At 37.6% G+C, this 22,722-nt stretch overlaps 1 protein-coding gene across 11 annotated transcripts in view; it reads left to right on the forward strand.

The window, feature by feature from the left end:
* The window catches only part of MCTP2 (multiple C2 and transmembrane domain containing 2), a 252,577-nt gene that overhangs the window by 143,244 nt on the left and 86,611 nt on the right, over nt 1–22,722 (forward strand). For all 11 annotated transcript variants that reach the window (XR_007475380.1, XM_049705578.1, XM_004271666.4 and 8 more), the window contains 3 exons: nt 5,463–5,565; nt 6,945–7,047; nt 22,416–22,517. Coding sequence is in view for 10 of the 11 variants with exons in the window: in XM_049705578.1 (XP_049561535.1) it covers nt 5,463–5,565; nt 6,945–7,047; nt 22,416–22,517 (308 nt within the window). In the remaining variant the exon portion in view is untranslated. The remainder of the gene's footprint in view (nt 1–5,462; nt 5,566–6,944; nt 7,048–22,415; nt 22,518–22,722) is intronic.

The raw sequence follows: 22,722 nt of genomic DNA on the forward strand, positions 1-22,722 counted from the left end.
TAGCCTGAGCTATAATGCTCCACAGTTAGCTTCAGGAATTACTTTCCTCTAGAAAGTCTCGCCCCTTGTGTTGACAGTCTTTGGTGGCTCCTGGCTGCTTGATAAGTAAAAAGAAATAAAATTTTTAAAAACGGCACCAGTCATGGCCTTCCAGGCTTCCAGCCAGTCTCTTCCTTTATCCACCCATATCTTATATTTCCTGATCACCACTCTTTAGCTGTATATATGCATATATATGTATCTATATCTGTATCTGTCTATCTATTATCTATCTATCCATCTACTTAATGAATGTTAAGGCTCCGATCTGTCCCTATCTCCTCAGCAAGGACCTACCCATTTCTTTTAACCGAATCAGTCTCCTCCTAAACCTTGCTTAGAATTCACTGTGAAATCTTTCTGGACTTTAACCAACCAACTTAAATGTCTCTGAACTTTAGTTTCCTCACCTGCAAAATGGCACAGACATACCTTACCTCATAGAATGGACGTGAAGATTAAAGGAGAACCAGCATGAAGCATCGTTTTTTGCACAGAGTGGGAGGAGCCTGGCTCTCTCCAGCCAACACCCATCAGCAGAGCCCAAAGTCCCCTGCTGCCTTCTGTCACTGGGCCAGGACACTCTTCACAAGGCATGAGAGGGGCACGCATACCTTGGTTGTGCCTGCAATGGGCCCCTTCAATGAAATACAGGGCTAAATACAGAACAGAGATGTACAGGTGTGCAGTGGAAAAGGGGCAAGGAAAATATACAGTTGGAGATCACAGAGGGGAACAGCTTAGCCCTCTGGCAGAGGGTGTGAGCGAAGTTTTCACTGGAAAGGTGACATTTGCTGAAAAGCATAATTATTATGAGAGTTCCTTGAAGGTAATGACTTGGTGGTCTGTGTACATTGGGGCCGGCCTGGTTCAGTGCCAAGAGCAGAATGGGCGCTTAATAAATATTTGTTGGATGAATGATTTGACCTCTAAAATACTTTTATTGCTTGTCATTCAACTTCTGTAACTAATATAAAGGTAAAATTATTTAAGCGAGGAACCTCCACTTGCCATTCAAGGAATACAAATGAATTTTAACGTGCTGTTCAAAAATAGCAAAGGCTATTGAGAGCAAGGCGCTGAAACACCACCCCACTGTGAATCGGAATCACCAGTGGTGTAGCCGTGTCAAGGTGACACGGCATCTGGATGTAGAAGAGGTCATCTAGATGTTTTACCTGTAAAAACAGGTGGAGCAAAGAGCAAAAGTGCAGACCCAAGTGTATATATGTCACTTTGTCTGGTACTGTTTGCTTGGCACTCTTGGGAAACATTTGTGATGGGAGATCGTTTTATCATGATTGAATAAAAATACTCATTATTTAAATTTTTTTTGAAAGTCCCTGTCTATCTGGAATCTTTGAAGGGCAAGAAATCAATCCTAAAGTGTATATACATTACTCTATAAATGTGTTAATGTCTTCGCTTCTTCTTCCTCCTCTCTGCCTGTTTATACTGTAATATTAATAAATGCAGCATTTTAATGAGCTTTGACGGAATTATCTTCAGAGAGTCGGCGCAGTGTGTTCCTTGGAGACACACAACTGAAGTTCCCAGTTCCTGGAAGGAAGGCTGTTCCTTATTAGCTGGGATAGCGGAAGAGTGTGCTGGAGAGGGGTGGGGTAGGCAGGGCTCAGCCCACCTGTGCAGGCACAGGCCCGGACCCTCTCCACGTCCCTGTGGAGGAGCCCCCGGGCTTTCATTACAAGTGTCAGACGGTTCCCCCCGAGCAAGTGCTGGTGGGATGGCATGTCAGTGTCTCTGGAGGAGCAGCCCTGACACCTCCCAACAGTCTGACAAACGGTTAAGTAGTGCTTTCAGCTTGGGTTGAGGATGAGAACATGTGTGTTCTTTCATGTTCATGTTCTTTTCATGTTACTCGAGAGATGTCATGACCTTTTGCACTGTCACCCAACCCCTACCCTGTGCCCGTGAAACACAGTCCCAGACTTACACTGCCTTTTTAAAAAAATTGAAGTGTAGTGAATATACAGTGTTGAGTTAGTTTCAAGTGCACAGCAGAGTGATTCAGTTATACACATGTGAATCAGATTCTTTTCCATTATAGGTTATTATGAGCTATGGAATATAGTTCCTGTGCTATCCAGTAGGTCCTTGTTGTTTATCTGTTTTATATAGTAGTGTGTTAATCCCAAATTCCGAATTTATCTCCCCACCTCCATCCCCTTTGGTAACTGTGTAAGTAACCGAAGTTTTCTATGTTGGTGAGTCTATTTATATGTGGCAAATAAGTTCATTTGTATCAAATTCTTTTGAACCAGCTTTACAACAAATGCTAAAGGAATTTATCTAGGCAGAAAAGAAGAGGCCACAACTAGAAACAAAATTACAAAATGTATCCTTTTTTTTTTTAGATTCCGTAAGTAAATGATATCATGTGATATTTGTCTTTCTCTATCTGACTCAGTTCACTTAGTATGATAATCTCTAGGTCCATCCATGTTGCTACAAATGGCATTTTTTCACTTTTTGATGGCTGAGTAAAATGTCTTAAAGAAGCAAGACTCTTTACAGATGCAGATGGATTTGTGTGTGTGTTTGATTTGGGCTGCCCAACATCTGAAACCCCTTCTAGGTTTGGGGTGCTTCTCATCGAATGTTTTGGGGAAGGTCTCAGAGCCACTTTCATGTGGTGGAAAGCCAATATGTACTCCCTTTCTGAGCCCTGGAAGTTAGGGCATGAGGATTTGCTAGGCAGGGGCGATCCCTTTACATCTACATCAAGTGAGGCAAAGAAGCGGGAGTGGAGAATTCATATTAGAAGCAGCTACATTTAGGGGCTGGGGTCGGAAGTGTCGGTGGGGCCAGTTTTCCTGGGAAGCAGAGGCCATGCCAGACTTTTCCTGGGGTGAGAGATTGACTGAGGTTCTGTGCCTCAGCATTCTTTGGTCTCCAGTGATTTTTCCAGCCTGATTCTCCAATCTGTGGTCTGATCCTGAGAGCTGCTTGCTATTATTTTAATAAATTCCTTTTCTGCTAAATTTAGACAGGGATCATTTCCATTATTTGTAAGTGACGACCCCAACGCATTCATCTGTGTCCATGGCTCGATCACTGTCTGCTGGCCACTGAGATAATAGCCTTGACTTAAAAGCTTTGGCCAGGCATCTAAGTGTCCAGGCCACTAGTCAGCTGAATGGAATCTCCTGTTTAACACTGACTCTTAGCCATGCAGCTGCTCTTCTTTTCTTCCTTTTTTGAAATATCATCTTCATGCTGGCTCCTGCACATGTGTCTCTCTAATGACTTGCAGTACTTCAGAGCTCCCGGTTATTAAGTGAATTAGATGTAGGTTCAGTGACCTGAATGGTAGGCCAGTAGGTCAAGTGGCCTGAGCACTGTCTGAGTTAGGCCCTGGTCTGGGATTCCTTGGCCATTTGTTGGAGGCATGTCTGTCCTTTTGCTCCCAATTAATTTAGTACACACCACTTTGTAAAGTGCCAGTGTGCGCAGAGGTAGGCCGTGTGTTCACGTCCTGCGAACGTTAAAGACCCTGACGGTTTCAACTCTGGATCCCTCTGCCAATCCCAACAGAAGGGGAGAGACTTCTTATGCGGTAGCTTTCTGTGTGCCCCTTTGGATTCAGGATTTTTTAATCTTTTTATTTTTTTCTTTTGGAGGCTGTGTGAGGTAGGGTGGAAGAAGAGGAGGTGAGATGGGAGAAGCAAAGGTTAAGCTTCATTATTTTTTAAGATAAAAACTTTGAACTTAACCTTATGAAATTAGACTTCCACATGTGTCTGAGCACCAAAAATGTCCCATGTGTATTCTCACCATTTACTAAATATATAAGATCATATGTGTGTGTGGCCACTCACTCCAGAGCAGAGTTTTAACTCCTAAACAGCCATGGTTACACTTTTTCTCATTTCTCTTATCACCTCGTAGAAGCATGTAAGTTATCATAGACTTCCAGTTGTAGACGAGTAATTATATCCATTCAGGGCCTTCCCTGGTGGTCCAGTGGTAAAGAAGCCCCCTTCCAATGCAGGGGATGCGGGTTCGATCCCTGGTCGGGGAACTAGGATCCCCCATGCCGCGAGGCAACTAAGCCCGTGCGCCACAACTACTGAGCTCGTGTGGCTCAACGAGAGAGCCCGTGTGCTGCAAACTATAGAGCCCGTGCGCTCTGGAGCCTGAGTGCCACAACTAGAGGGAGAAAACCCGCACACCACTAGAGAGAAGCCCGCGTGCCACAGCAAAGAGCCTGTGCGCCGTGACTAGAGGGAGAAAACCCTCACACCGCAACTAGAGAGAAGCCCACGTGCCACAGCGAAGAGCCTGCGTGCCGCAACAGAAGACCCCCGCATGCCTCAATGAAGACCCCGCGTGCCGCAGACACAATGTGGCCAAAACAAGAAAAAAAATTATATTGGCTCAAAGAGAATTTAGGAAGGAAACAGAGATGTGCTTCTGTTTTGAAACAAAACACAAACTTGGACTCTCTAACGTGCCACATTGACACCTGCTCTTGTGAAACCAGTGTTGCCATTGCTCTCAAGGCTGCATCTGGGTTGTGTGTCAGTCCCAGTCCAATAAGTGTGCTGACACCTATATGTCTGTCCACCTCCCCAATTCCCACACAGGGCTTACACGGCTTGCTAAAAAGAGAGGCTCACGTTCAATCTTTTAGCAAGCACATTTTTTTTTTTAATTGAAGTGTAGTTGATTTACAGTGCTGTGTTAATTTCTGCTGTACAGCAAAGTGATGGTTATACATATATATATATACACATTCTTTTTCATATTCTTTTTCATTATGGTTTATCACAGGGTATTGAATATACAGTAGGACTTTGTTGTTTATCCATTCTATATCTAATAGTTTGCATCTGCTAACCCCAAACTCCCAATCCATCCCTCCCTCACATCCCCTCCCCCTTGGCAACCACAAGTCTGTTCTCTATCAGCAAGCCCAATTTTATTGTTACAATATGTGGAATCTAAAAAATGATACAAATGAACTTATTTACAAAACAGAAACAGACTCATAGATTTAGAAAACAAATTTACAGTTACCAAAGGGGAAAGGTGGGGTGAGGGATAAATTAGGAGTTTGGGATTAACATATACACACTACTATACATAAAATATACAATCAACAAGGACCTACTGTATAGTACAGGGAACTCTACTCAGTATTCTGTCATAACCTAAATGGGAAAAGAATCGGAAAAAGAATAGATATAGATATATGTATAACTGAATCACTTTGCTGTACACCTGAAACTAACACAGCATTGTAAATCAACTATACTGCAATATAAAATTTAAAAAAATATAATAATTGGAAAAAAAGTGCATGACTTTTGTTCACTTTGCCTCTGTCACTTTTGAGATTCACTTGCCTCTGACCAAGGAGATTCCTTTGTCTCTGACCCACGTCTGTGTTCTCTTTGCAGGGAAGAGCGATCCCTTTTGCTTGTTGGAGTTGGGAAATGACCGACTTCAGACACATACCATTTACAAAAACCTCAACCCTGAGTGGAACAAAGTTTTTACATTGTAAGTACTTTAGCCCCTGGAATATCAAAGAGCAGCTTTAACTCAGAGACCAATTATCCCTGATATGTTTGGGGCAGTCTGGGGCTCTTGAGTGGAACTTTCTGTCCATTTTTATGGGCAAAGAGTGAAGTTTATTGTTTTTCTTTTTCTGAAAACCTTTTATGCTTTCATTTTATAGAGTATAGTGTTAATAATAGAAGAGACCATTTGGAACTGCAAGGGAGTGTTATAGGAGAGGCATTTGTAAAGTAGGTCTCTTAGTGACTAAATTAATCTGTGAGTAGAAGGAAGCGTCCATAAATCCAGACTACTTCATTCCTGGGTTAAAGGAAATTACAAATGTAGACCTGTCTTTAATTCAAGGAGCTTATATGGTACAACATTATTTTAATATCTGAAGGCTTGTATCCTGCCAGAGTCTTTTGGAACATATAGATTATCTGCAATTCCTCAAGGACTCCCAAAGTCCCCTTATATTCCAGATTCTCTGAATGACCTGCTCCGTAGTGATGTTCACTTTTCAGACTCAGGCATTTAGGAGGCTGGGTATATTCCTAGTTTGCTTTAGATTCCAAGGCGTCTGGCCATCAAGGGGGAGGCCCCTTTTTGAATTTGGGTGAAATGGTGGTACCCTGGCCTCACAACACTGAAGAAATGCTCTGTCTGTGCTTATAACTGAAAGAATATAGTTCGTATTGAATGGAATTGGTGGTTCCCAAGCAGAAACTTCCCAAGGATCTATGAGAAGAGGATTAACTGTGCTAAGCAGGTTTGCAAATTGCCATATGCAAGTCTCTGGTTTGGTCAACACCCTGCCAATGACCATGGCTCCGTGTTTCATTGTAGCCAATGTCTGGCTTCCAGTCAACATAAAAACTGTTTATAAGTATGTAAATATGCATGAGACTTTTAGTACTCTGTGTTTCAACAATAGGATGCTATCTAGGGATCTCGGCAAATAGTGATTTTGACCTTTTTTTTTTTTTTTTAGGGAATTCTTCATTAGTTTAAAGTAAAGTAAATCTGATTTTTGTTCTTCTCATTTGGAAGCTACTTTGAAATCACTGTCCTCCTTATTCTGTCCCCTGTTCTCTTTCTTTATCCTGTTTCTTTAACAGTTCTGCCCTTGAGTACACATATACATGGAAAATGTCATAGTAAAAAAGTTGACTTTTTTTTCCATATGGATGTCTGAATCTTCTCTGATGGAAGGTTTGGGAATAGTCAGTTTGATTTAATTTTTGGAATTTAATTAAATGGTACTTTTATACTCTGAGGACATACAGATTTAATTAGTGAAACCGTGTTTTCAGATCTTCATGGAACAGACTTCACTTTTGTGTTTTTGTATCTAACGCATGGTGTGTTTCTTGTTTCAGTCCCGTTAAAGATATTCATGATGTTTTGGAAGTGACTGTGTTTGATGAAGATGGAGATAAACCCCCTGATTTTCTTGGGAAAGTTGCCATTCCCTTGCTGTCTGTAAGTTACCTTCGTTAATACACAGTGTGTGAGTCATTTTACAGTTGACAAGTTTCTATGGTCTAGAGTTGCTTTATCTTTGTCAATCTGGGGGCGGGGGGGAATCCTCCCAGCTATAGCAGGAAACAGCTGTTTTATTCCTTATCCTTCTCCAGTACTTTCAGTAGTTTCAGATGTAAAGTCACATAATTTTCTCTGTGTGTCAATTGCGTATTGATCTAACCAACCAAAACATTTTGACCGGTCTTTCAATCCACGCTCAGTCTTTCCATCTTAAGATAGGAGTTTCTCTTTTGTTTCAGGGGATACATATCTATGACTGATTTTCCATTGGTGAATGAAAAACATCCATGTTTTTCTTCATTGCTTCCTTACTGCCCATTTCTTCAAAGATTACTTGCTGGTAACTGCATAGTTGTTCTCAATTCCACTAAAGACCATTTTCTCAAAAATTCTGTTTGTCTTTTTAGTAGTCCCGTTTGTTTTCAGTCTCCAAAAGTGCTTTGTGGGAGAAAGCAGAGAGCCTCTCTTGGAAAAAGAGTGCTGTTTTGGTAGTCCCCTTAAAAGGCAATGTGTCAGAGTGAGCTAAGAGCTGAATGAAAATAAAATACCCTATAAAATTCAGAGCATCATATAATGTCTTTACATGGGCAAAGGTAGAAAGCTGGGATCTGAATTCACCTATTAATTGGGCATTTATGTTTATGCCAAATGTACTCTTCTAGAGGAGAAAATTTCAGTTTTTCATCCAGCCATTCATACAATGTGTGGTAGAGTTGTAACGGCGTTTATCAGTGAGGAAGGCTTTATTTCTTTCTTCCCAAAGACTTATTTTCCCAAAGCTCTTAGTGCATTTTTGTGGCTGGAGCAGTCTGTAATTTATCCATGAGATTAGACTAGCTCACATGGTGTTTACAGAGGGGGAAACGCTGCACCTCTCAATATCTCTTATCTTTTTGATTGCTTGGTTAATTTCTCCCCAAGTTCTCATATCCCTGATGTTACTTGAAGAGCATGGTGGAGCAGCTGCTCCCTTGCAGAGCTGGCTGCTGCCGAATGTTCTGAGCCACCAGCAGCAAGCCACGCCAGCTCTCAGAGAGGAGATGGTGATGTGGGATTTCCCTCCTTTTTTTTTATTACAACTTTGTCAGTTATTCCTAAAAGCATACATGTAACAAGAACATGGCGCACAATTTTAAAGAGGTCTAAAGGGACAAGGAACCAAAGCTCTCCATTAGAATTTAGTGTCCTTTCTCTCTAACATTTATTTTTTTTGGACATTTCTCCTCTTGTTTTATAGATAAATCCTTAGTAGCATGTTTGATTCCTTGCTGGGTGAACGCCACTTCGTATCTTTATTAACCTCCCTCTGTTTCGCATGTAAACATTTTGTGTGTTTGGTCTTCCTAGAATACCAACAAGTTGACTGACTTTCTTTCCTCCCTCCCAAGGAATGTACAATCGCTATACGCTGTGGAGTTAGATCTAAGAAATTACCTCTGGCTAAATCAGGTTTAGGTTTTCTCAACCTCAGCACTCCTGACATTGTTGGACGGATCGTTCTCTGCTGCGGGGACTGTCCTATGCACTGTATGAAGTTTAGCAGCATCCCTGACCTCTACCCACTAGATGCCAGTAGCACCTATCCACCCATCACTGTTGTGATAACCAAAGATGTCTTGCAACATCGCCCAGTGCTCTGAAGGGGGCAGAGTCACTCCGGTGGAGTGGAGAACCATTGACCTAAATTAATAGAGCTTTCAAACTATATCCTTCAAAATACAAGATAGAGTGATTTGTGAAAGACTTTGTTTCAATGCAGGCAAGCCCATTAGCCCCCTTAATTTTTCAGGTTGCTGATAAGCTGCCCCACAATCTAAGCATTCATTTGATAAATATTTATCAAGTGTTCAGTGTGTGCCAAGAATTGTTTTAGGTGGTAATGTTCTAACAATGATTGCAGTGAAGCTATGTCCTCTCCTGGAACTTATCTTTTGATTGCAGGAGGCAATATACAAACCAGAAAAAAAAAAAAAAAAGCAATGCACAGTAGGTTAGATGGTGAAAAGTGCTATGTAGAAAATGAAGCAGGGGGAGGGGCCTCCAAGAGGATGTGTGTGGGGAAGGGATGCAATTTTCCGTGGTTCAGGCAGCGATTACCTCACTGGAAAGGGAACATTTGACTGAGAACTTAAGTAAGTAAGGGAGGGGAGAAAACCAAACCAGGAGGATATCTGGGGAAACTCTTCCAGGCAGGAAATCTTCAAGTTCAAAGGTTCCAAGGCCAGGCCTTGACTGTCAAATTCCAAAAATAGCAGAGCAATGTGGTTGGAATAGAGTGAGTAGAGAATAGCAAATGTGAGATAGGAAAGAATAGGGGATAGGGTGGCGTGGAAGAGGACCTTGTAGGACGCTGACAACCTGAAAGTTAGAAGGACTTTGGCTCTTTCTTAGTGGTGATGGGAAACCACAGGGAGGTTTCCAGCCAGGGAGTGTTTGACTTGGTTTATACTGCTTGTTTCTAATATAAATGTAGCACGTGGAGAAATAAGCCCAGATCTGAAAGGTCTCCACTGTGTAAAGGCAGTGTGGCCTGAGCCATGTTTCCCCTTAGGGACTTTGGGGGCCCAGGGATGTTGAGCTGAATAAGACATTTCAGTAGTTGTTGTTCATCATGGCTGTTTCAGTTCATATTTATTTCTGATGCTTTGACCAGTAGATTGGGAAAGTGATCAGATCTTACGTAAGATCTGTGTGGGCTCTTCCCGATACACCCGCAACATACCTTCTCCAAATGAAATGATTCCCTACCTAAAGTGTAGATATAAATGTGATAGAAAAAAAGGCCATAACCCTCAGTATCTGTAACAGGCAAATTTTGTTTGTTATTTCATTGATCATTTGATTTTTTAAAAAAATTATATTACTTATATCTTTAGTATTTATATTTATAAATTTTGTTTATATTTATAATTATTTTAAAATAATTCTAACTTGTGATTTAGAGGGTATATTTTAAAATGTATTTAGGTCTAGGTTTTTTCTTTATTTAATGTCTATTGAGCAATACTTACCTAGAGCCCTGTGCTGTGCACTTACCATCATTAATTCTATGACAGCCTAATGAGGCATGCTTTATTATTATGACCATCTACAAATGAGGAAACTGAGGCAAAGAAAGACCTGTAGCTGGTAAGTAGGGGAGGCTGGGTTTGAATTAGGCAGTCTCATATCAGAGCCATCCTAAGAGGATGCTGTGCTGCCATAGTGAGTAGCTGTTAAGTAAATATTGTGCCAAAAGCCATAACCAAGATCTGTTTTGTGCAGCCACTGGGCTCAGTGCAGTGGAGGTGGGGGGCAGGGGGGCAGGTGGGATACAGAGTTAAGTAAAGACTTGCATTTCATGGGAGATGCCTGTGAGATGACCGAAAATATTAGGTGCCCTATAAAAGGAACAGGAATATGCAAGGTGGGAGGGCTGAATTTAACTTTGGGAAGACTTTAGAAAGTGGGGAGTCTGAGCTGGCCAGGAAGGAGTATGGTGTTGATGGGGACTGCTGGGTGAGGTGAAGAATGAAGGCCATTCCAAGCAGAGGGGAAAGCATGAGCAGAGAAACAGCAGGGTAAAGGAGAGGCCACATTCTGGAAGCAAAGAACAGCCTTGGTGCCTAGCTCTCAGTGTGAACAGGGAGGCTGGAGAGTGCAGCTCAGGAGGGGTGGAGAGAGTTTGGGGCCTGTTCTGTGAGGGGGGATTATCTGCAGGCTTTGGCATGGATATAACAGAGCAGTTAACTAGGAAGAAAGTTTGGCTCCTGTGTGAAGCAATTATAGGGGAGGAAGACTTCCTGGAGGAATTGGTTGCAACTCCAGAAAAAAAGCATCAAAGAGAAAACCCTTCAATTCTGTGTTCTATGCCTCTTAGGAAAAGAATTTATTTCCCTGCTTTTTTAATATTTTTAGTCATAAAAATGGATTCGTTGGTGCTTCACTATTACCTCTATAGGATATGGAACAGTGTCCTATAATACCTTGTTTCGTATTTAAAAACAAAAATTGTATTTCTTAGAGTGTGCGTAATTTTTGTGAGAACATGTTTTCTTTAATCAAGTCATAAACTAAAACTTGATTTACACTTTCAGAGAAAATGCAAACTACATTTTAAAACGTCTAAGTGTAAAGTATTGAAAGTACTTCAACTTTTACTCTCTCGAAATGGTAATGTGCTAAGTGCATTTCAGCCTGTTAAATAAAGAGCCTGTTCTGAATTCACTATATCTTTTAATCAGGGTGAATATATTGGATGACTCTTGGCTCCCTTAAAATTCATATTCTAAAATCAGTATATTTATTAATGGTGGTGAATTGTTCAAAGCGTATACATGTGCTCAGATATACATCAGAATTGAAAAAATACAGGACAGTGAGCCATCCTTCCATAGATTTCATTTCTGTTCAACTTTTTAAAAAACAGTTTTTTAAAATGATTATATAGATATGCAAAACTTTTTACTCATGATTAAAAGCAGTAGAAAATTGCAGTTGGATTGGATTCTAATCTGAAAAAAAAATTTTTCTTTGGCCGCACCACAGGGAACTTCCCCCACCAGGGATCTAACCTGTGCCCTCTGCAGTGGAAGTGTGGAGTCTTAACCACTGTACCACCAGGGAAGTCCTGAAAACTTTTAATATTTGTACATTTCCACATTCTTCCAAAAATCTTCTAATCAATAATATAGTAAATATACATTGGAAAACAGTAGGAATGTTTTAGTTTTAAAACATTTCCAACATAGACATTGTCTCCTAATAATTATCCAGTTCAGTAGATTTATTTTTCATTGCTATTCTCAATTAAGTGATCTTGATTTTGTGGTGAAAATCTGGCTAAGTTCTTCTCATCCTTCTTATTTAAACATGTGTTTACCCTCCTAGAATTAATTATCTAATGGGTCAATTTTGGAAGACTTTGAAAATCAGCTTTCTGTAAAATAGGGAAAGCATCTGTTTGTTGTTATTTCCTACTATCTATGGAGAAGTCATCTCAATTTGATGAGGTCCTACTTTATTTATTTATTTTTTTTTTGCGGTACTCGGGCCTCTCACTGTTGTGGCCTCTCCCGTTGCGGAGCACAGGCTCTGGACGCGCAGGCTCAGCAGCCATGGCTCACGGGCCCAGCTGCTGCACGGCATGTGGGATCTTCGCGGACCGGGGCACGAACCCGTGCCCCCTGCATCGGCAGGCGGATTCTCAACCACTGCGCCACCAGGGAAGCCCAGGTCCTACATTTTGAAACAAATTTGAGTCCCTTGTGTAAGCTATGCCAACATGCATATGTGAATTTATATCAGAAGCACAGGCCTTCATGCAGCCCTTAGCTTTCTCTGTGAAGCCAGTGCACGGTAACTAGGTGCACCAATAACAGCCTCACTTAATTAGCTTTATGGGATAAATTTTCTATAATTGCTGTACCAAATAAATGTCCATGCACATCTTCATTTGCATTTCCAATTAAGTATTTGCCCAACTCTCACCTATGATGGATTTTGCACATTGTACTGGACATTCTTAATCATATTTTTTTAACTTAATGCTGAAATTTTGGCCATTGAAATATATAATATTTATTTTACTTTACATAAATGTTTATGGATGTATAACCAAATACAAAATTTAACAGGGCAAAATGGTGATTTTTGGACACAAACATTCAACTGTCTTCCTCATCTAATCCTGGTCCAACATGTTCATTGAAGTAAAGGAAGATAAGGCACACTTTTCTGTTGGCCTTGGAAACCAGCAAAGGGTGTCATGAATATGCTGGAATTATCATGAACCGTAACTGGTGTAGAAGGTGGATGATATTTGGTTACGACAGGCCAAGGGAGAAAGAAGAATGACTAGTGGGATTCCTCTACTGTCCTATAACGGGAAGATAGAAAGTATAAATCTGAGCATATCCTGCATGATGGGAAACGTTGAATGGGTTAAACTTTTCTATTAAATGGAAAAACCTCTCATAATGAGTGAAAGAGTAAAATCTAAGTGCTTCTTCTAGATGAGACACCTCAAACATGGCAATACTAAAATGGATGAACAAAAGTGTAACACATAAATGTAAATAAAAGGTAAGTGAGAAACATACAGAGGAGGCTATTTTATGAGTTACAAAATAATTTAATTATCAATAAAGTTATAAAGACAGGAACTTTTACGTGAATGACTTCCCATGGAAATGTGTGTGTGCATATGTATATACACACATATATATATAATATTTGAAACACCAGAAAAATTACAAAATTGGAATCGCAGAAAAATAACATATATTATCTATCTAGCTTTTAAAAATCAAACAAAAAACAAAGCTTTGAAGTGATGTTTTAAAGTGCCAAGTCTTTGAAATTCCAAGTTCCATGAAGTGTATGCTAATAGCGAAAGCCCTTGCACATGATTCCACAGCTACTAAATTTCTGATGATGAAACCCTGGAATCTCTTTTGTTTTTGTTTTTATTTTTTTAGCAAGTTCTCAGGTGAATTTTAAACAAACTAAAATGGTGGTTCTTAGACTAGAGAATCAGCCGTAAGCTTTGTCCAACATATGTATGGGTAGACACACACAGAAATACATAAAATATTCTGTTCACATACCCACTTAACTTGTTTAATTGTTGATTATGTTGTGGGTCCAAAACGCTTCAATAGATTTCAAAAAGACAGAACCTGTACTGTGATCACAGCACAGAGAAATAAATAACAAAAATGAAACAAGTATCAAAACCCTTGGTAGAAAAAAAATCTCAGGTAGCTAATGTAGATACCAAAACTGCAACTATAAACTTCTTAGAAACTAACAATGAAATACAATATATAAAAATGGTGGGTACGGGCCAAAAGTATTATTCAGAGGAAATTTTTTTTGGCTGCACCACAGGGCATGTAGGATCTTAGTTTCCTGACCAGGGATCGAACTTGTGCCCCCTGCAGTGGAAGCACAGTGTCTTAACCACTGGACCACCAGGGAAGTTACGTGAATGGTTTTATAATTGAACAACAAGGTTGAAAATCAATTAAACATCTCAACAAAATGAACTAAAATAAAGAAAACTGAGAAAATTATAAAGAAATTTATGAAGATTAATAAAAGAGCAATTACATAGAAAGTATTTAAACAGTGTATTTGATAAATCCAAGTATTAGTTCCCCCCAAAACCAGCGATACAGGCAAGCCATTTACAAGGCTAATGAAAGAAAGGGAAAACATATGCTATTAAGAATGAATGAACAACAAGAAATATGGGGATTGCTATGAAGAACATAACTAAATTTTACTAAGTATGAGAGAAAACGTTAATAAATATAGAGACATACCTTGGGAAGACTTAGGTATTGTAAAGGTATAAAAATCTCCCCAAGTTAACTAAAAATATAATACAGTACCCCATTTGAAGAAATTAATGTATAAAAATATCAAGGAAATTATCTTTAAAAATATAATTAGAGGAACTTGAATATCAGGTATTAAATGCACTGTTTAGTGAAAATCATTAATGATGGAAATATCAGAAACAGTTATCAAATAACTCCACCCTTTTCTCCCTGCATACTCCCCTCCCCCGAATAAGAAAATAACACATTTCAATCATGAGTTTTGAAACCTTAACTGCACAGGCAATTCTTAAATGTTATTGAAGTTTATTGAGAACATAAAATGGAAAATGTGTGAAATCATTCCCTGAGACTAAAATAATTCTGATATTAAAAAAAACACATTTAAAAAAAAAGCAAATTATATACCTTTCATGGAACATCAGTAAGATTGAACACATTAGGAAATCTAATTGTGTAATTTATATTATTGAGTTAAGAAAAAAAAACACCTTGACGATCTCAATAGATGTAGAAGGTGTACTTGATAAAATTTAACATCCATTCTTGATTATGAAAAAATAGTCTAATAAATTAGTAAATGATGAGCAGTGCCTTAACATGATGAATGATATCTATCAGAAGTATCACAAACATTAAGACTTATTGCTGAAACACTAGAGATAGTTATTCTAGTGTCTCATTTTTTTTTTTTTTTTGGCCACACCTTGTGGCATGTGGAACTTCCCCAACCAGGGGTGGAACCCACACCCTCTGCAGTGGAAGCCTGGAGTCTTAATCACTGGACCACCAGGGAAGCTGCTCTAGTTCCTCATTTTTAAAATGAAAATAACAGTAGTTTCTACTGCTAGGATTGTTGCAAGAATTTAATGAGCTTATATACTTATGAATTAACTATTAAAATTAAACCTTTTAGGTCAGATCCAGCCAATGCAAAAATGTAAGAGAAATAAATGATAGTTGAATGAAGGAAACACATTATTTGCAAGTACTAGCTGATAATATCTGTAAATATAAAGAAAATTAATAGACACTGTATTAGAATAAAAAAAGGTCAGTTATGTATAAACAATATCAAAATTAAGAAAATGAAAACCAGTGCCCATACCCAATAGAAATCTTAAAAACCTAAAGAAAAACCTAAAAAAAAAAAATCTGAAAAACCTAAAAAAAAATCAAAGAGTATAACAGGAAACAAAAAAATGCTATAATGCTTAACTATGTGAGGAATTTCTGAACTGTACTGAAGGACATGAAAGAAAGACTAATTGAGAAATTTAATATATGATAAACTTGAAACATGAAGTCATTGAGAGGATAAACTAAGTGATCACTATATAAGTGATTCTGAGGTAAGTTGGTTGCTTATCCATCAGGGAAAAATGCATCGGCATGTTACACCAAACACAGTAACTATTTCAAGGTGAATTAAAGGTCAAATGCTTGAAACAAAATAAATATTTATTTATTTATAGTTCCATAAATAAAACTATTAAAATAATGGGAAGTGCTACATAAACAAACTGAAAAACAGGAATGATAAAGGAAGAAAGATTTAAGATGTCATGGTGAAAACAAAAATTTCCATAGAAGATTAAAAGACAAAGGATAGGTTGGTAAAAAATACTTGCAGCATAAAACAAATAGATGCCAGCACTAATATAAAAGTGTTTTTTTTGATCAATATGGAAAAGACAATTCAACCTAACAGAAAATTTAAATCAAGGAGGCAGAAATCTGTATAGCTAATAAGCATACGAATGGCTCATGCTTTATTCAACCACCATTGTGGTTGTTAAAAATGCAGAAGAGGGGGCTTCCCTGGTGGTGCAGTGCTTAAGAATCTGCCTGCCAATGCAGGGGACACGGGTTCGAGCCCTGGTCCGGGAAGATCCCATATGCCGCAGAGCAGCTAAGCCCGTGCGCCATAACTGCTGAGCCTGCGTGCTACATTCTGTGTGCCTAGAGCCCGGACACCACATTGAAGAGTAGCCCCCACTCGCCGCAACTAGAGAAAGCCCGCGAGCTGCAATGAAGACCCAATGCAGCCAAATAAATAAATTTATTTATTTTTTTAAAGTGCAGAAGAGGGAGCCAGATCACCTGGGTTAGCCCCCAGTCTTCTCCATTAACTGGCTATGTGACTTTTGACACCTTACTTGACATTTCTGTTTCCTCCTCTATGAAATGAAAATTTTCACAGTACCTGTGTTGGAGGTCTGTGGTGAGGATTTAAATGGTTTGGTAAATGTAGAAAGAGTACAGTAGCACACAGTAAGCACTTAAAGTGTAAGCTCTTATCTTCATCACCCTTGTTTTAGTAGCTTAAATTACCAAATTACTTTAAGCAGTCAGATTAAGAAATATAGTCAAGATTTTTCATGAGCAGTGATGATTAAGTGTAGTCAAAGGACTCTCTCAGGTGCTTTTGGAGGGAGCATGACCTGCTACCAGCCTCCTATAAGGCACCTTGGATTAAAATTTAATAGACACATATCTCGGAGCATTTATATTCTAGATATCTATTTTAGAGAGGCAGCTGGGGCTTGGAGAGATACAGTAATTACCCATGGTCACACAGATGCTAAACGCCAGAAATGGGAATTAAAGTGAAGTCTGTCTGGTTTCACGGTCCTACCATGGCCCACTGTTAATAAACATACGACAGAAAATGTTCAGTTTCATTAGTTATATAAAAAAAGCACATATTAAAACAACCTGAGGCCATTTTATTCCTATGAAATTGCTGTATATTAAATAAAAATGCCTATGGTTGGCAACATTGGAAGGAAACGGACAGGCTCATTCACTGAGGCTAGGAGTATAAATTAATACAACGTTTTAGGAGAGCAAATTGGCAATACTTGCCAAAACGATAAAAATAGGTGTACCATATGACTCAATAATTCCACCTCTAAGAGTTTATTTTTAGGAATGCATCATGGAAGCACAAAGATATCTATGTGTTAAACCATCACAGTGTTTACAGTTGTTAAAAATTGGAAACAATCTTAGTTACAATGGAAGATTGGTTAAGCTAATTATAGAATATTCTTAAGATGAAGAACCATTCTAAATTATGGAGAATCGATTTTTACATTGGAGAATGTTTCCCATACTTTTTTTAAGTTTAAAACACGAGTGATTAAAAAGTACATAAATGAAAGTAAGACAGAAAAAATCATGTTATTTAATAAGCAATTTCTGTGTACTTGTCACTGTTCTTACTGCTTTTTGCTGATTATTTCACAACAACTGCTGAGATATGTATCCTTTTTTTTTTTTAACTCACACTTTACAGATTAGGAAACTGAAGAAGAGAGGAGTTATGTAACTTATCCAAAGTTACCCAGCCACTCTGAGGCAGAACCAGAATTTAAACTCACTTCATCTGCCTCTAAGGAGTCCCAAACTTCATCCAATATACTATGATCCTATTTTCATAAGATAAATATTTATAAAAATACATTAAAAATTAGAGATCTGTTTGTTAAAAAATGGAATATTGTAAAAGTTACATTTTTTTTCCTTTTTTTAAGCTATTTTTGTAAATTGTACACCATTCTTACAATTAGTAAATATTACTTTGTAAAGACAGCTTCTATTTCAGGGAGAGGAGTTGATAATACATTTTGGGTACAGCAGGGTTTTCTGCCTTTACCAAAGTTCAGTGCTGGGTTTTGAATTCAGGCAATGGGTGGGTTGGATTGCCTTGCACAGAGAAAGGTGAGTTGTATGTGGAGAGCTGGGGTGATGAGTTCAGTGCTGCCTCTACTGGCTGGTGGTTGACTGTGTCAGGGCAAACAGTGACCTTATGGGCTTTTCAATCTCTCGTGCTGTTTGTAACTCCTGCGGTGGTAAACAGGCGTGTTTCCAAGTGGGGATGTGAATAGAATCACTACCAAGTAAAGGATATTTACTTTTCTTCTCTCCTAGTCACATATCACATGTGAATATGTGTCTGTTCACATCACATTTTGTTGGAGTCACCTTGCATGTGCATTAGTGGGGATCACCTGCTGTATTGTTATGTCACATTATTTTCCCTTTTGCATGCAATGAAAAGCTTCTGATAGAATAACACTTGTTTACACCCAAATGTACTCCATTTATTCACATGAAGGTCGAATTGGGGGCTGGGGAGGATCAATATGACTCTTCAGTTTGGATTTTGATGTTAAATGTGTATCTTTTCTCCTTAAAGCAACTGATGGTTTTATTCCTTCATATCGATTCTGATTAACTTTGCTGTTGAATCAGTTGGTATCTTGTCACATCAAAACTTTACAGTAAAGCATAATAATGAGAATTCTCTTTTTTTTCTTGTTTTTTTTTTTAAATAATGAGAATTCTTTAAAAAGAGTTCCAGCTGAGAAAAATATTTTTTCTCTGTCCCACATACTAACCTTTGTTATATGCCAATTTAAAAAGTTTTGTTTTCTAATATAATGAATGTAGTATCTCTTTGGCTCAAAAATTAGTTTTATCACCAAACTTTTTAAAAGTTCTTCATATTTACCATGCTTAAAGCTTGTGTAAGCAGATTTAAAATTCTTTTAGGTAGAGAAAAATTGCATAGGTTAAAGATAACTTCAGGTCAGATTAAAATCTAAACCAGACTACCTTCTCTGTAACTTGTTCTCTGGCTCTGAAATCCTGAATCATTACTCAGAAACAGACTTCCTGTGCTCTTTCGTTTGCTGTCTGATGTAACCAAGAATTCACGGTTAGCATGGTTAGCTTTCTGATATATCATTTTGTTTCTGAAAATAATGTAAAGGAACATGGAAATGCCCATTTCCCTAATTATGGAAGTTTAATTGCTAATTAGGTTAAATCTTTATAACTGTCCTGCAGAGATGCCTTCCCCAAATTATTGCCTGATATCTGTACTCCTCACCTATGGAAAGGCAAGTATGTAAAGGTGTGTGATAAGTCAATTTGAAGAGTTTTCTTGTAACACTAAACTTAAGGACATTATCTATTATTTCATCCTTCTATCTGAGTGAAATGAAATCCTCCCCGATGTCAGCCCAGGAAGACTCTCCAGTTGAACTTCGAGATTTCCATTTGTCACAATTTGCCTTGGGTGATAGAGTTCTCAGAATTAAACTTAAGTCTTAATTGAAGTGACTATCTCATACCTAAAGACAAAAGTATATATAGATTCTTTGCTCTAAGTTTTCTTTTAGCTGTGCTTTAGTTGTCCTATTTCATAGAGGTTTTAACATTATAAAATGCTAGAAATAATTTTCAGAGTTAAGTATAAATAAATATAGTTCTTGACTGGAAAAATATATGTTTAGCTTTCATTTATTATATAAATACTGTCATGTAGGAGTTTGGCAAGTTGGGGTGTTACCGAACTTTTTATCCTGTATTCATGTGTTTGAAGTTCAATTATATAAACACCATGGAAAATGAAAATATTTAACAAATAGTTTCTTTGGTTACTATCTCAGTGTTTAATTATAACACTAAATATTCAAATGCATTGATCTGTTCTTAACCCAAGCATATCCCAAATAAAAAGTAGGGTATTTCCTCTATCTCTCAGTTTATCTTTTCCCAAAAGATATTCCTTATAGAGGACAGACTGAAAAGTGGAATCAACCAAATATTCATAAATAGAAGGGTTCATAAATGGTGGTTTATTCAGATTTTGAATTTTACATAGCAGTTTAAAGAAATGAGGCTGATCTATATACTAATACAGACACATTACCAAATACTATTGATACATACAGAATGAAATTACAAAATATATACAGTTTGAAACACAAAAAAATGTAAAATACTTTCTTCAAGGATATATTTATGAATATAAATTCTCAATAAAAATTTAGAAAGGGTACGTGCCAAATCCCTATCTAATTTCCTTCTCAGGGAAAGAATTGTGGTTATTTATGGACATTCAAAGGGACTTTTTTATTTCCTATAATTTTTCAATCTTTTTACAAATTTTTAAACTTACAATTTATATATTTTAAAATAATATATGAAAGTGCCAAACATGAGTACCCTTAATTATATCTCTAGCTTTAAAAACTCCTTTAATGTCCTAGGTGGATTCTGTGCTTTGCTGACACAATTCAAGGACATTGAGAAAGAGGAAACGATCATTTACCCAAAAAAACAAAAAAACTTCTTTGGCTATAAAATATTTCTTTTTATACTGATACCTCTTGTTCTTCTGTTGCCCTTCCTAACCCTTAAGAAATCATGGAAATTTTAAGATAACAGTACAATGATTATGGGTTGAGGCAAAACTAAACTGGACCAAAGTCAGCTTGGCAAATTGTCATATGCTGTTTTTGTATTTATTTCTTTCAACTTTAACACCCACAATTTATTAAGTGAGACAGTGGATAAAAGAGGAAGCTCAGAATCCTGTTTGGATACCGTTTAGGAAGGAAGCCAGGTCTTTATGGGGTACCCCCTTCCTCTTAGCCACTGGCCAGGAAAACCATCTTTCTGTTTAAAACCTATTCAATTTGAGAGAGGTGGGGTGACTTTGGGAAGGAAGGTGACCTCTCCCTTGTAAAGTGGAATGGCTCTGTTTCCCCCCTGTGACTTATTCAACTCATCTCCACCACTGTTTATAAGAACACTTGTGCTGGATTCTTGTAGTGACAGCAATAGTCATTTAAAATATGGCTCAGATTTCATGCCCTCAAATTTCCTATGTTATTTCAGATGTTTGATCATTACAATCCCAAATGGAGCTTTCGGTCAGCTCAAGTTTTGCTCTGCCCTGTTGGAGTTAACAGATATGCTTCGAATAAGCCAGAAGTTTATAAATGCATATACTACCACTCTGTATAATATAAGCATTGCTGCTATCAAATCTGAAAAGAAGATGCCATAATGGGAGCCAAGTCATTTCCAAAATGATACAGGGGATTTTTTCTTAGATGCCTCACACGCTGGGGTCCACAGGTAGATTGGTATGTGGCACTGATGTGACATGCTTGGCTGAGAGATGCTATCAGAAGAAGTTGTTTATTTTGTAGGTTTATCAGCACATTGTTCTTTTGAAATGTTTTTGTATTTTGACCTCAACTTTAGCTGTGCTGATTTATTTAATTTGCATTGTACCTTGGCTGTGAATCACTGGTCATTTTTAGAAAACTCGTTCCTTTATTCATTTCTTTAAAATATTTTATAGTATTTGTATAAAATAATATTTGTATAAAATAATATTTTATAAGGCAATATTTTACAAGGCAATATTTTATAAAATATTGTATAAAATATTTTATAATATTTTTATAAAATAAAATACCATATTATAAATAAATAAAACATCTTATTTTATAACCTTTTTATTTTGGAATAATTCTAGGTTTACAGAAAATTTGCAAAGTGATACAGAGTTTCCATCTATCCTCACCTAGTTTCCTCTAATGTTAACATCTTACATTGCCATGATGCATTTATCAAAACTAAAAAAAAAAGCTGGCATTGTACATTACTATTAACTAAACTCTGGTCTTTATTTGGATTTCACCAATTTTTCCACTAATGTCCTTTTTCTGTTCCAGGATCCAACCCAGGGTACCACATTGCATTTTATCATCTAATCTTAGTCTTCTGACTGTGGCAGTTTCCAAGTTTTTCCTTTTTCCCATGACCTTGGCAATCTTGAGTAGTACTTGCCAGAAATTTTGTAGAATATTCATCATTTTTTAACAAATAAAAATGTTTAACCTCTGGGATTTTTGAATGAAAACCCACTAATTTTTACCACTAATTTTCCTCTCGTATATCAGTTTCAGCCTGGTGATGGTTACTTTATCTTCTTATCAGTTATAGCAGCACTCTAGAATTAAAAGTTGATTTATGATTTAATATTTACATAGTTTTAATATTTGCTTAATATTGGCTTCATCTGTGTATACATTCTGCATTTTCAATTTTGTCAGCTCGTTCAGTTTAAATCCCATAGAAAGTCTGTATTTTATCTATTGTTTATGACAGATTCGAGACGGACAGACAAACTGTTACGTGTTGAAGAATAAAGATTTAGAACAAGCTTTTAAAGGAGTTATTTACTTGGAGATGGACCTCATATATAATCCGGTAGGTCTAACTGGACATATGTCCCAGCTTCTCTCTATGGAAAGTAAAAGGTGACCAGCCTGGAGAGATTCAAATCAATGTAAAATGTTTCAGAATTTTTGCAGCTACAAAGAAAATAGTGTTTTAAAACTGAGCCAAGAAAAATCAGTGCTGGACAGTCTGGTATTAATCCTGTTGGACCAGTAGAATTGATGGTGTGTAATTC

This window comes from Orcinus orca, chromosome 2 (assembly GCF_937001465.1).
Source record: "Orcinus orca chromosome 2, mOrcOrc1.1, whole genome shotgun sequence".
Classification (NCBI taxonomy): domain Eukaryota; kingdom Metazoa; phylum Chordata; class Mammalia; order Artiodactyla; family Delphinidae; genus Orcinus; species Orcinus orca.